Genomic DNA, 13,760 nt, shown 5'->3' with positions numbered 1-13,760 from the left:
GCGGCCGCGTGCAGGGCCTGCTGGTGCCCATGGACCGGCACCCGGAGCCGCAGCCGGAGCCGCAGCCGGGCCGGAGGCGGCGGCGGGGCGGGAGCCGGGCGGCGCCGCCCGCTTCGGGCTGGATGAGCTGCGCCTGGGCAGCAGCACCTTCGCCCTGGCCGGCGACTCGGCGCACAACCAAGCCATGGTGCACTGGTCAGGCCACAACAGCAGCGTGAGTACCGCCGCGCGGGGCTTCCTTCTGCCCTTTCCCCGTTGCTCTTTTTGCTTTCTTTTCTTTTTTTCTTTTTTTTTTCCTTCTTTTTTTGGGGGGGGGGGGGGGTGATGAAGAGGGGGCAGGGGAAAGTGTCGGGTTTCTCTTTTGCTACGGGGCGCCCGTTCCGCGGCTCGGCTTCGCTTAGCAGTGTGCAGTGGGGCAGAAGTGCCTCAAAAGGGCCTTTCTTCTGGAGGAAAAAAAAAAAAAAAAAAAAAAACCCACCACTTTCCACCACCCGCCCCCTCTTTCCAGCGCCTTCTTCCTGCGGGGCAGCAGAGCTCCCCCCTTCCCGACCCCCACTCCCACTCCAGGCGGGCAGGCGAGACCAGCACCAGCACCTGCAGCTGGAACACGAAGATGGGGCACACGGGGCACCCGGCTCTTGCAGCTCCCGGGGTGCTGGCAGCYAGGGCTAGGAAACCCTCTGCTCTTCCTCCTCCTCTTGGCCCCATGGCCAGGGCAGCCGGGGGGGGGCTCTGTGCCTATAGGTGGCATGAGGACTTCACCTCCAAGGTGTCTCCATGCATAAAGGAGGAACAAGCTTCTTTCCACGTCTTGTCCTGCTGATGTTAACATGAAACAGTTCTCATCCCTCCCCTTAACCCATCCTGTGAAGAGCAGTAAAAGGACCCCAGAAAAGCAGCCAGGGAAGTAGGTGAATTGGTTTCCAGACTGGAGAAACTGTCACAGCTCCCAAGTTACTAAGTAAACTTCAGCCTTGCATCCTCCCTGCCGCTGCTCCTGTGGAGGTAGGTGGGAGTTGCAGGGCTGAGGCCTGGGGCAGCACAAGAGAGTCCCCTGCCCCGACTCCTGGTTGCCTTTAGCTCTGCTCCAGGGCCAGGAGAAGTGGGGAGATGGGGCTCTTTGAATACTCAAACTCCCACCACTTCATTTTGTTTAGACAGCAAGCAGAATGCTAATAGGAGCATGGGGGGTGCTGGCACGTCGGCGCTGTCCGTACAACCCTGTGGAGAAGGGGGACTCGGGCTCCCGTCCTCACGAGCATCTGCTGCTCTAATGCCAGGAGGTTTCTGGCTGCTCTGGGCAAAGCATGAGTGTCCCTGTCAGCTTTGAGTAATAGAAGCCTGGTAACATTTTGCAATAATGTTCTGGTGATTATGAATTCCTCTCTTTATAGATCATGTTAAGGTATAACACAGTCACCCYATTTAGAATTAATGTAGATGTCAGAAGCACCTCACTGAGGGGTTCAGCCGTAGTTAATTGGAACATGGTTTTATGCATTTATCAGGAGCTTTTTAATCAATTAATTGACTGAGGAATACTTGTCATCTCGGGTTTGAAGGCCCTTCCTCTTCCGTCCCAGCTCTGCTAGCCTCTCTCTTGTACAGCTGTGCTAAGAGGAATTCTCTTGTAGGATCTCAGGTCTGCCCATACAGATTGACTTGAGGCTGACACCGGTTTAAGGTGAAACATTTGTTAAGCCAAAGCTTCTAATATAAAATGGTACACTGAAGGGACCTCTTCTCCTGGTCTTTTGCTGCAAAGCTATTTCATCCCTACATTTCTGAACGTGTGCTTTCTGATAGAAAGTCTGTGTATATGTGTTTGTGTGTTTCTGCCCCTTGTGGTAATGCAGACTCCTAAGTGCCAGGGGCTGCTTTGCTGCTGTCTTTYTCCAAGAGCTCTGGGAGGTCTCATGGTTGGGGAGGTTTTGCTCCCACCTCGCTCCTGGCGTCCTTGGCAGTGCTGCGAATCCCTGTGCAGCGACCGTGTCCCTCTCTCAAAGACGAGCGAAGCTGGTGGTGGGTAACAGACCATGCTCAGCTGAAGAAGTGGCTGTGGGTTCAGGAGGTTGCTGCAGGTGGCACTGACCCAAGGTTTCTTTGTGRGACACTGGGCATGTGTTGTCCTGCCGGCGCGGGGTCACAGGGGAGCCCAGTTTGCAGGAGATGCCGTGCAGCCCATGCCCTGGCCACGCTCCAGCACAGAGAGCCGCTGGATTCCTGCCCGGGCTTCCGAGCCGGGCGGCGGGGTGCAGTGTCCCCTCTTCTCGYTGGCTTCTGCTGCCTTGCATTAGTGCTGCTGTTACACAGCTTTGCTTGTGAGTACAGGGAAAAGGCTAAACAAACCCCTGAAGTTCTGAGGTCCCTTTAGATTGAAAAGCTGCAGTAAAAAAAAAGGGGAGGAGGAAGGGAAAAAAACCCCACTGTTGACACTACTTGGTTTTATTATAATGCACTTTATTCTGAAAGCCAGAGCCTAGTTGCCTGTATTCTTATTTTGGTAATGTACTTTATTTGGAAACAATCACAGTGCTTCTGAGGCAGGCAAAGGGACTGCTGTAAGGACTGCTGATTTCTATAAGGGATCATTCTGGGTGTTTTCAGCTTCTGTGGAGCAGGGCAGTCATTTCATGCTGAGTTTGCATAGCGTCTCATCCGTGGCATCCTGCCAGGGCATTCTGCGTGGGGATGGGCTCGCTGTGGACTAATCCACAAGTGGAACAGGAATAATAACAGTCCGAGCCATAGGAATAATAACAGTCCAAGCCACGTKGATATAACTCTACCAACATATATTCATTTACATCAGGGTTTGTTTTGGCCCATTAGTGGCTTGTGGCACTCCCTAGATACCTTATCCTCCAGCACAGCATCATATTGACAGCAGGACTTGAAGAAGCACACAACTTTGTATGTCAGGCGGTACGAACCAGCCATATCACCAAGATCTCAGATCTTTGGTGTGTGCACAGGTCACAATGAATGCTTGCTCATCACTGGAGCCAGTAAGCGCATACTGTAGGACAGCATAGACGTAGGTAACCTAAAGACTGGTGAGGATGAAACCTGGAGTGTATCCAACATTTTATTGTTATATAGATGAGCCTTGGTCTTCTGTGACTTCACTGGAGGTCAAGGAGGCTACATGGGCCAGTGGCCATACTCTGGCATCTCCAGAACACTGAACTTTATCAGACTGCAAAACAGAGAAGTGCAGCTGCTACTAAATGGAGTACTGGGAATCATCCTTGGCTTGTACTGTGTCCCAGACTATGTTTGGGAATGGTCCAGGAGGGTTTTAACTGGCCCAAGCCACAACCGTGCCAGGAACCACTCTGACAATAAGTTTCTGAATTGGTCTGGTCTGGCTTTATTTACTTGGACTGATACATTTTCAGAATCTTTCTGCTTATTTCCATAAAAATTGGAGAAGTGAATTCTGCCAAAAAAACCCTATTTCTCAGGTCCTTGCTACAAGGCACATGTGGGAGGTCTGCTGGTTCTTTGCACTGCTGTGGAATTTCGTTACCAGTGTGGAACAGACTTAGCTGTGATTCTGTGATTTACATGGCATGAACATGGGCTTTTATGTGGACAGAGCTGAGCTTCTCTTAGGTCCTCCATAATAGAAGGTCCTCATCAGACCGATAGAGATGGAGTCTGGACCAGATGCAAAACAAAATGGCCAAACAGGTTTTATATTCCATCCACAGTAGAAAATCAATACGACTGATGGGTCCAGTGCAGGATGAAGCATGCAAGGTCATCAATGCAGTTGTCAGGAGATTGTACTAGACAACACGGGAAGAGTTAGGACTCTTTTGGGAGAACTTTTAGACAAGGGGAGCCTCTACGTTAGGTATTACTTGCAAGATCTTACTCAATGTTATTGACAAGACAAACTAAATGSAGGGAAGGCTGTATAATGGTGTGCTTATATATTTCCAGCACACTGTATTTTCTCCAGGGTGAAGTAATTTGTAGTAATGTGCTGGATTTTAAGTTGAAGAGTTCAAACCTACTTTATAAATTAGGAACATAAGAATGGGACAGAGCTATGTCAGCTAGTACATCCTACAGCCCTAAGCTGATCACACTTCATCTTAAAAACAATCAGGTTTCTTTCACTCCGCTCTCTATTGCCTCCTTCCTTTATGGATAGCTGTTCCAATATTACTCTTCGAGTTTTTAGAAACCTCTGTCTAATTTCTGTTCTAACTCTGGCACTAGGTGATTTAGATTTTTTTTTCATTGTCCACGTACCTTTTTGTTCCAGAATTATTTTCCTGTTAAGTCCCCTGGAATCATTACACAGGCAGAAATCAGCAATCCCTTTCAGCCTCTGGTTTGCTAAATCATACAAGCCCTGCTCTTTCTGAGCCCTCTTGTAAGACAGATGTGCAAAGTGAACTGTGAATTTGAGTCAGGTTCCCGAGAACTCAAATTTGAATCAAATTTTCATATTCGATGGGCACAGTTCCATGTGAATGATAATGAATGTGTTCCCTTTCACAAGAGAGATATCAAAGAAGCATGTAAAGAGGTGGCAAAAGTGTGTTAAATTGCTAGTGTTTTTGCTTCACACCAGAATGGGGAATCACAGTCAAGATTTCACCATCTTCCCACCCTGAGACTCTTGCTGCAGTTAGTACCCCTTACTCCCCTTCATCAGTAGAGATGTGTCTCTGGTGTGAAATTCCCAGGGAGGCAAGGAGAACCTTCCAATATCATCCTGGCATTACCACGTGTGATGCTGTGGTAACCCGTTGCTTCCTTCTTCCCAAAGGGGATTATGTTTAATTAGGCATTTATGAGGTGAACAAGGTTGTGGAGGCCAGAGGCAGTGGTGCAGTGAAACCCATAGCGAGAAATGACCCTGCTGGCAATCACTTTGTCTTTGGRTCKATTCCTAGGGTGCAGGGAAAAGAGGTCCTAAAAAAGCTTTATCCAAGGAGAATGCATGCATTATCAACATATGATAATATTAAGAGTAGTAAAGAACCAGATGCTGATACTGTGTCAGGCTAATCTCTCACTAGAGYTAATAAGAGTTTATTTAACAAGGAWTGAGTAAAAAGTGAGGGCAKGGGGCAAAGAGGGATTTAAAACAGAAAAAAACAAGTCAAATTAAAGTATTACCAAAATTACTCTACCTTTCAAATTTTAGTCTTCTGGATTACATTTGCTACTGTATCTGCTCCATTTTAGATATGAAATTTTCTTTAAAACAAACCTTCAGTGAGAAAAAACATTGGAAAAATTCACTGTGATTTTGAATTAGGACCTTATTTCTTCAACAAAAACGAATTCTTTTATGAGTGGGGGAAAAAAGAGCCAGTAGCCACACTGTTTCTTTATTCTGTGTTGCAATCCCTCTCTAGGTGTGTATCTTAACCAGATAAAATGTAGKCTGTTCATACACAAAATATGAAATGGGACACGCAGGAAATAGTTATTAAGAATAGCCATGTGTTAAGAGAAGACAGTGGGTGAAAGAGAATCTGTGAGGATGAGAAGAAAGGTTTGATGTTGAATGAATCTGCTCTCAGTGGAAGTGCTTTGGAGATGGTGAGGAACTTGCACCCRGGTTGACAGATGTGATATGCAAATCCCACCACGGTGGGAGATTAAGGAGAATAATGGAAGAGCTCTGACAGTTGGAACTGACTTTCATGCAATATCAAGAGGCTATGAACTGTAAAAGCAATAGGGTTAGAGTTTCCAGTCTTCTTAATGCTGTGCTTAATAATAGAAAAGGGCTTTCTCCCCTTCCTCCTGTCCTAAGACAAAGCTTTCCTCCCTTCTCTGACCTGGAAATCATTATGAAGTCTATCAGAGGAGGCAGCAAGAAGATCTGAAGTCTGTAACGCATTTTGGAGAGGTTAGGAAATGCTTTGACTCGTTTGCTTGCAGCACAGCTTTACCTATGAAGGGTCACGAGATGAACATTGCCCTTGGGCAGTCTTACCTGCTCTGGGCCTTTCTCACCATGCCATCGGGAGCAGAGCCATCGTGTTGTGCAGAACTCCAGTGAGATGAGTGAAAGAGCCRTGTTGGAGACCTCTCCCTCTGGAAAATATTTGACCAGAACATTTCAGAGGTTCAAACCTGTTTCAAACCCAGTTCCTTTAACTCCTCACTCAGCTCTCTTATTTGCTGCTTCCTGGATATGTCCTGGAGGACATACCTGGAGGTTCCATGTCCTATCCAGTAACCCAGGCTTGGAAATGATAGAGCTTCTCAAATTAAAATATGTAAATACGTGCTGCTATTTTGGACAATTGATCCAAGCTTGAAGCCTGTCTTGTGCKCCATCCTGCTCATCCAGAATGAAAGCCACATTCAGGTTTTAATTTCATAACAGGAGAATAAAACTTAAGACTGATGCAAGGCACTCCTTTTCTCTCTCTTTTTTTTTAAATTTTTTTTTAATCTCTGGCCAACAAACAAAAAAATCAATGACTCCCGCAGCTCTAATTGACATTTTGATGTTAAATGAAAATGGGCCCTGATTCCAATTCAAATGGCAGCAYTGGGTGATAGGCTAATTATTTTGGAATTTTAAATGCATATAAAAGTTGATGCAGTAAAATGATTTTTTTTTTTTGGTGCTATTTGCATTTTTTTTTGTCTGTCTCTCTTAAATCAAGCAACAGTTAACATAAGAGCCCTTAATCCCTAACTCCGAGCGCTGGTAACACAGAAACACTTTTACTGGTTGATATTGCACTTTCTCTCGTTAGAGAACATAAAAAGAAAAGTATTTTGAGTAGGAACAGGATATTTTAGGACATGCCGTAAAATGTAATTCCTTKCTTTTAGAGGATCTCCAAGAACTTAATTTAACCTCACGTCGTGTCCCTGAAGCAGAAAGTGATGTTGCTCTCCTGTGATGGTTCTGCAGGACTCAGAAGTAACTCTGAGCTCCTCATTGCTCTGTGGATCTGCTTTTGGTCGTGCCAGGGTAATGGGGCTGTGGCACCCTGCAGGACATGGTGGGACAGCCCCCTGGGAGGCTGTCCTTATAAAATTAAAATTCTTTTTTTTTTTTTTTCCCCTAGAATAATACATCCTCTAATGCAGAATAGCAGATACTCTTGGACCATCTAGGCTGGASAAAGATCTGGAGTGCCTCTCATACATAAAGATCGGAGCAGTGTTTGGATGTGGCTGAAATGCAGTCATCATCTCGACGGGCCGCGTGCTGCCACCAGGAAAATGTGCCCGGTGCCCTACGTCGTGCCCCTCGGCACCCCGCGAGCCCTGCGAGCTGCTGTGCAGCCTTTCGTGCTTTGCACAGATGTGTTAAATCAGGAGATGAAGGAGGAGGGAGGGAAGTGGATGATGTGGAGCTGTCATCCCAAGGCAAGTGCTTCCCCAAGGCCTGGATTTTCGGATGGAGGGTGCTCAGCTCCCCATGGGAGCTCTTGATCCCTCACAGCACGGAGTCCCAACTCGCTGTCACTGCTCACATCTATTTGTATTAGGTTTTAAGTTGTTTTTGCCAGTGATTATTTATAGCCAGCAGTGCCAGGAGCTCTTGCAGACCATTTTCATGCAGCCCTTTTGGAGGAGGTGAAAAGGCTATTTAGAAAATCTTGGGCTATTTAGATAATCCAGCAGAGGCATCCTATTTCTTTCCCAAAATGTTTCCCTCCCTCCCTCGTTCTCACTTCTCAAACTACATTACAGTTTGAGAAACAAATTCAAGGGAAATATTTTATACAATAAATGTAGGCTATTTTTTTCTCTTCACTTATTGCCCCTGCTCAGTGAATGCTTTTTTTTAGGTGCTTTTTTTTTCTTCTTCTTCTTTTTCCCCATTTTCCCTTTTTGTGAATTGTCCTTGACTCAGATATGCTTGAAATCAATTGGAGATTTTTCAGTGATGTTGGAAAAGGCCCCAGTGGAATAGATTTTGTGTGGAATATTTGTATTTTAAATCCAAGGTGCATTTTCAGTAGTTAAAAGAGGTGATATGTTCACTTCATGTGTGTGTGACTTGGTCAGTGTAAACTATTAAAAGTAGCGTAATATTCTTTCCTTGACAACGAATTATGACCATAGTTTTTTTTGTTGAATATTCTCTGAAAACAACTAAAGGCAAATTCTATGAATATTCAGGGACTTTGCTTTTAAAGAATTTACCTCGCATTGATGTATTTTTCTTTTCTGGGCATAGCAATCAGAGTTAAAGTGAAAAACAAGCTTTATGTGCAAAAGAATCTGATAGAAAAATATAATTTGCTTTCTATATGTTTTTATCTCAGGTTCCCAGGAAAACATGACTTTTCTGTAAGCAAAAGGTAAAACACTTTAAGTAAATCATTACAGCAAACACAGTCAAATAATTGGAATGGTTATGTGCAAATCAAAGCTTCGTCCTGCTTTGATTACATGAAACAATAGATTTTTCGTTTTAGAGGCGAAGATAAAGAAGTAACTAAAAATCCATCAGCAAAACAGCTGCTGCATTAAATGTGAATCTAAATTGCACTGACCTGTGGTGAAATACCATGAGCTGGAGGAGTTTGGAGGGGTGGTTGTTCCCYGACATGGGATTTTGGGGATGGCTGCACAGGAGGGGACTGCCCTGCACCTCTTGCGGTTCRCCTGCACTAGGGTGCTCAGAGCTGGGCTGAGGGAGGTGTGAGGCAAACAGACCTGGGCTTAGCCTGGGCCCAGCGCCTTGAAGCAGGAGCCACTCACGTGGAGCGATAGCTATTTCAGATGACTGGAACCCAAAAGAAGCTTTGTGGGTCCGTTGCCTCTGGACAGATGCAGCTGATTGATCTCTGCAATCTTTTCCTACCAAAATGTTTCTTTCCAAAACCCCTGGATGGGCTGTTATTTTTGCTGTGCTAACCCCCTCTGCGCAGCATTTGTTCACTCTCCTGCTGTCGCCTTCTCCTCCTCCCAAGCACCCTGTCCCTGCCTGTTGATGCTGTTGCCTGGTGACTGTTCTGTGATGGACACCTTGGGCAGCGATGATTTACACAGCTCGAATTTCCTTTGGAGAGCAGCGATCGTTATTGCGATGTGACAAGCAGAGGCAGCTACGACAGCGAGGTGTTAGGAGTGCAGTTCCTAAATATATGAATAAATACGTAGGTGGAGAAATGCATGGGGCGAGTGCGTGGTGGAGGCGCATGATGCGGGCGGCAGCGCTGCCCTTGGGAAGAGCAGCAAYGGGGAGCCTCAGCCTGCAGGCAGCGCTCCCGTCGGGTCCCCTTGCCGCTCGTCCTGACATTTTCCAGGCAGAGCAGACAAGCAGAAGTGTAAACACACAGGATAGATTCAGGAATGGGAAATGCATGTGGGTGTTTGACTGCATCACCTGCTTTAGAGGAGGGTGCATGACATTGTGCAGCTGGGACCCTTGGGATGTGGCCGCCTTGGTCTTCCTGATGAACCTAGGAGACACCAAATATTAAGAACCTGACTTAGCTTTGTTGTAAATCCAGGGAAAATCATGGCTTGTCCCAAGCTGTTCGTCATCTTCTTTGACTCTAATTAAGTGGTTGCGCTTTGCAGCCTATTAGTGAAGGCTCCTCTGGTGTGTTCTTTACAGCGTGTGAGCGGCTTGGGATGGAGGAGAAAGGGAAGTGTTATCAAAGTGCAATGTCATGGCTGCTGAGCAAGGGTTGGGCATGCTGTGTCTGACTGGAAAATCACAGTTTTGTATTCAGGCGCCACCACTGCTTGGAAGAACTCAATCTACGACCTGAGTGTTGAATTTGTAATCCTTGTCCTTGCAGGGCAAAAATCGAAAACATGATCCGATGCAGCTTGAAACCTGTATAAACCAGAACGCTAAGGACTGGATCACTTTTAGTTAAGAAGCCTTAAGAAAACCAAGTCATGTACTTGGAGGATGAAAAATATCTTTTTTTTATTTTTTTTTTATTTATTTTTTTTTATTGAATGTTCAGAACTGGCCAATTCTGCAACAGTTTGAATGCAGCTTTGTAGATTTAATCATTAAAGCTTCTCTAAGGCAGCTTCCTGTATCTCTTCCCTCCTACACTTGGCTCAAAAACATTCCGATAAAGCATCATTCCCCTTTCCCCAGCTTACTTGGACTTTGGTCCTTGAATTAATTGTTGCTTCAGAATTAGACTCTGAGTCTGTATTGCAACAAGCTGCTCGGATATCCTGGCCTGCGAAACTGGCTGGACACGATCTCAGTTGAGGTCTGACAAAACTCAGCACTSTGTATCTGGCTGGCTGGAGTTGCTRGATGTGGAAATGCTCCATCAGGCTGATTCCTGCAGCCAGTGCATCTGCTCCATGTGCTTATGCATGAAAACCCTGGCTAGACCATGTCTGACTGCTCCTGCAGGACTCTTAGTTTCTCTCAAGGACTTCAGAGCTGTCGCCATCCAGGACCCATCAGATCCAATGGAGTAAATAATTTTCTTCTTGATGTTTTGTCTGATTTGTGTATGGATTGCCCATGGATTTAGAGGGAGGAAAGGAATGTGTCTGGTGCTTCCCACTCGCTTTTCRGGATTTCATCGCCTGCATTTGTCTGTCCTGGTCATACTTACATGACCAAAGACAAGAGTTACCTTGTGGTCAGGAACAGACCCTATCTCTATTCCTTTCTAACTCCTAGCTATTAAAAGACCAGGTGGAAAAAAAGGAAGTATTTGTGGGAGATGCTGGAGCCTGGGAAGGTGAGTTTTGGTGACCTCTGTGAGCAAGTAGGGCAGGGAAAGATCTAATGAGAAATGGACAATACAGTGTAAAAGAATCAGTGCCTCACTATGAAATGTTATTTGAGAAACATTTATTTAGTCCTCTCTATAGACAGCATTTTGCTTAAATAAGGACACACTATATCATTAAACAGATGGAGATCTTTGGAGAGAGTTCAGAAAAGAGAAAGATGCCTAAAATTTGGTGCTTTTGCTTAAATATGTGGAATTGTGTAGCTGACATCTGAATGTGGATGATAGGATATGAACTAGATTTTAACCCATTAGTAAATTTATCCTTGTAATAAGCTGATCCAGAAATACAGCTCACATTGTGCAGCTGCAGCTGCTAGAAGATGGAAATACTTCRTAATAGAAATACATGGTATAATGAAAGATGGGAAATGAGCACAGTAACATCAGTCTATCATAAAAAGGACAAAAAAGGAGAGGCGGATGACATACAGTTTTCACCTACTCTGTTGAGTTTACAAAGGACAGATGATGTCAGTAAAGTAAAAATTCCATTGAAACACATATGGCATTAAGCATGAGTATTAGAGCCACCTGGGGAAAGAATGTCGACAGAATAATTTTCCACTAGAAAATACAGTTTAGTGAAAATCAGAAAATTTCTTGGAGGCATGTCTTACATAATAACATTTACTATACTGAAAAATCAAGCAAAATTGTCTGCATTATGATAGTGTCAAAAACTGTAGTGAGAAGTATTCTCTGATGATTTTTGCTTTAGCACTAAGCTTATGGCAAGACAGCAAGATATGTTATGTCATGGACACATTTTTTTATCCTGAGTATGCAGTGTATGTGGGATACTAGGTTATGCTTAACCTCATTCCCAAGGCTGTAAAAGTTCATTGTTCCTCTTTCTTCTTCAACCTTCCCTCCTGGGGAATGGGGCATATGAACAGATGGATCCTGTCTCCCTCATGAACATTTTACTTCCAACTATCTCCTCTTCCCATGTGTCTCCTTAGTTGCACAGTGGACGTTGCTGATGGATTTTTGCTGAAGGTGTCCTAGCAAGTTCTCTGGCCTATAACTGTAGTGAGAAAGCAGGAAGATGGTCTCAAAGACAATACAGTATTTCCTGAGATGATACTTGTGAGAATTTAATCCCTGAAAGCCCTCAAGTGGAAGAAACTATATCTCTATCTATGTTTTAATTAATGTCTAATGTTCTGGCATTATTAAAATGAATGCTTTGCTGTTATTGAATGTAAGCGGAGAAAAAAAAAGGGTTCCTGATATTCATATTTTGTTGGAAATTTCACAGGCTTGCATTTCTTCTTGTGTGGGACAGAAACCATATTTCAATTTGTCTGAATCCCTCRCAGAACATAAACGCTGGCTTCTAACCTTTTCAGAAAGAGAATGTATCTCAGAAGGTGTTTTTCTAGTGAACATCAGCAATTTTTGCTTTCTATAAAATGATCCTCAGTGGCTGCTATAAAGTTAGGGCCAAGATAACTTGAATGCCACTCTTTCTTTTTGTTCTTGAAACAATCTCGGCTTTATTGAGGACAAGTCTGTGGAAAGTTAGAAATGTGGCAACTCAGCCATTTCTTAACCAGCCAGAAACTCAAGAAAAGAAGAGAGTGAAATGTCTGAAAACTCTTAAGAGTTATTTTTTGCTGTTCTATGCCTTTTCACTACTGAGCAGATTGACAAGCAAGGTCCTAACAAATGTGGTTTTCCCCTGCYCTTCTGAAGGTGTTGATCACTGGTGGTGTTTTACAGGCAGGCAAAGAGATGCCACATCCCTGATAACTCCAAATCTTTGACAATGTTCCTCTTACAGTACTGGAAATTATCCTAGGCAGTTCTTGGAAAACAGATAAACATTTGATCACTGGCCTAAGGACCTGACAATTGTGTATTTTGACGTGATTCGGGAAGCAGATGTAACCACTTGGCTGCAGAAACAGGTGCAAGAACTGCTCTACAGGGCATCAGATAATGTGATTGCAACGGTCTCTTGCTTAAGCAGGAGATGACTAGATAACTGGTGTTTCCTTAAATGTGTGAACAAGCAGCAAAAAGTAGCAGATGAATGAGGTTTATAAACACATTGATCAAGCAATCACTCAATTCCGGCTGGTAATTAATTTTTTTTTTTTTTTTTTGGTGTGTGATTTAGATAATGAATTTTTAAAAGGAAGACCAACAAAACATAGCCATGCACATGCAGACATATGTGTGAGATTAGCATTGACTTTTTAGTGGAGCAAGAAGGATCAGGAGGCAGTTTGCAGGACACTGTTAAGGTGTAAACCAGCTGTCCCAGCCCAGCTAGGGCTAAGGACCGAGCTGGCTCTAATTCTTGCCTTGCCAGGTGGAAGGAATGGGTCATTAATTAGGAGGAGGAGATAAAAGGACCAAGACTGAAAGGGAGAGTGTCTCAGGAGGCTGGATGAAGGAGTCCTCTGAAGAACTGCCAGTTAGGCATTTAAGAAGTTTGTTTTTGTGTAGAAATGTTGATCTGTGGTTGCTGGTAAACTATGAAAAAGGCTGATCATATTTGGAGTGTTGAGCAATTTCATTAAAGAAAAAAAAAAAAAAGTGTGGMCTGGAGTGTTTCCTGTCTGGGAGGAGAAGCTGAGGATGAAGCTTGCCTGAAGCAGGTAGGAAGCCTCTGTTATGGAGGTGTTAATTGCAGAATGAGAAAAACTTGGCAGAGCAGAGGGTGGATGAGGCTGGGAAAGCAGYGTGCCCAAAGATGATGTTGGGAAAGTCTGGATGATGGAATGTGAAGCTGAAGTTACCAATAGAGCAGAAGGGCATGATGCTGCCCTCTCAGCTTTGTGGGAGGTGACTCCGAGAAGGGAGGAGCAGGCAACAGGAAAGGAAGAACTAAGGCTGGGGTTCATGGGCTGCTTTAATGTGATTAGAGTATTGATTGAAAGTGTAGTTTTCAGCTCCAAAATAACCTAGGAAGAGGCCTTGAAAAGGCAAGAGCATTTCCCACTGCCAGTCTGACAAAGTTAGGCTTCAAAGAGAAGAGGGGAAAGAACAAGCTTTTAAAAAGGAGTATAT

At 44.5% G+C, this 13,760-nt stretch overlaps 1 protein-coding gene across 1 annotated transcript in view; it reads left to right on the top strand.

Annotated features, from left to right (window-relative positions):
• Positions 1-110: 110 nt before the first annotated feature.
• Positions 111-13,760, top strand: part of LOC112957051 (VPS10 domain-containing receptor SorCS1) — a 269,061-nt gene continuing 255,411 nt past the window's right edge. The window contains exon 1 of the mRNA XM_026050581.1: positions 111-214. Coding sequence (XP_025906366.1) covers positions 185-214 — 30 coding nt within the window. The 5' untranslated portion in view covers positions 111-184. The remainder of the gene's footprint in view (positions 215-13,760) is intronic.

The sequence above is a fragment of the Nothoprocta perdicaria genome, unplaced genomic scaffold (genome assembly GCF_003342845.1).
Source record: "Nothoprocta perdicaria isolate Ctin4 unplaced genomic scaffold, notPer1 scaffold_7, whole genome shotgun sequence".
Lineage (NCBI taxonomy): Eukaryota > Metazoa > Chordata > Aves > Tinamiformes > Tinamidae > Nothoprocta > Nothoprocta perdicaria.
The sequence above is the reverse complement of the archived record's forward strand: the minus strand, read 5'-3'. Positions and strand labels throughout refer to the sequence as shown.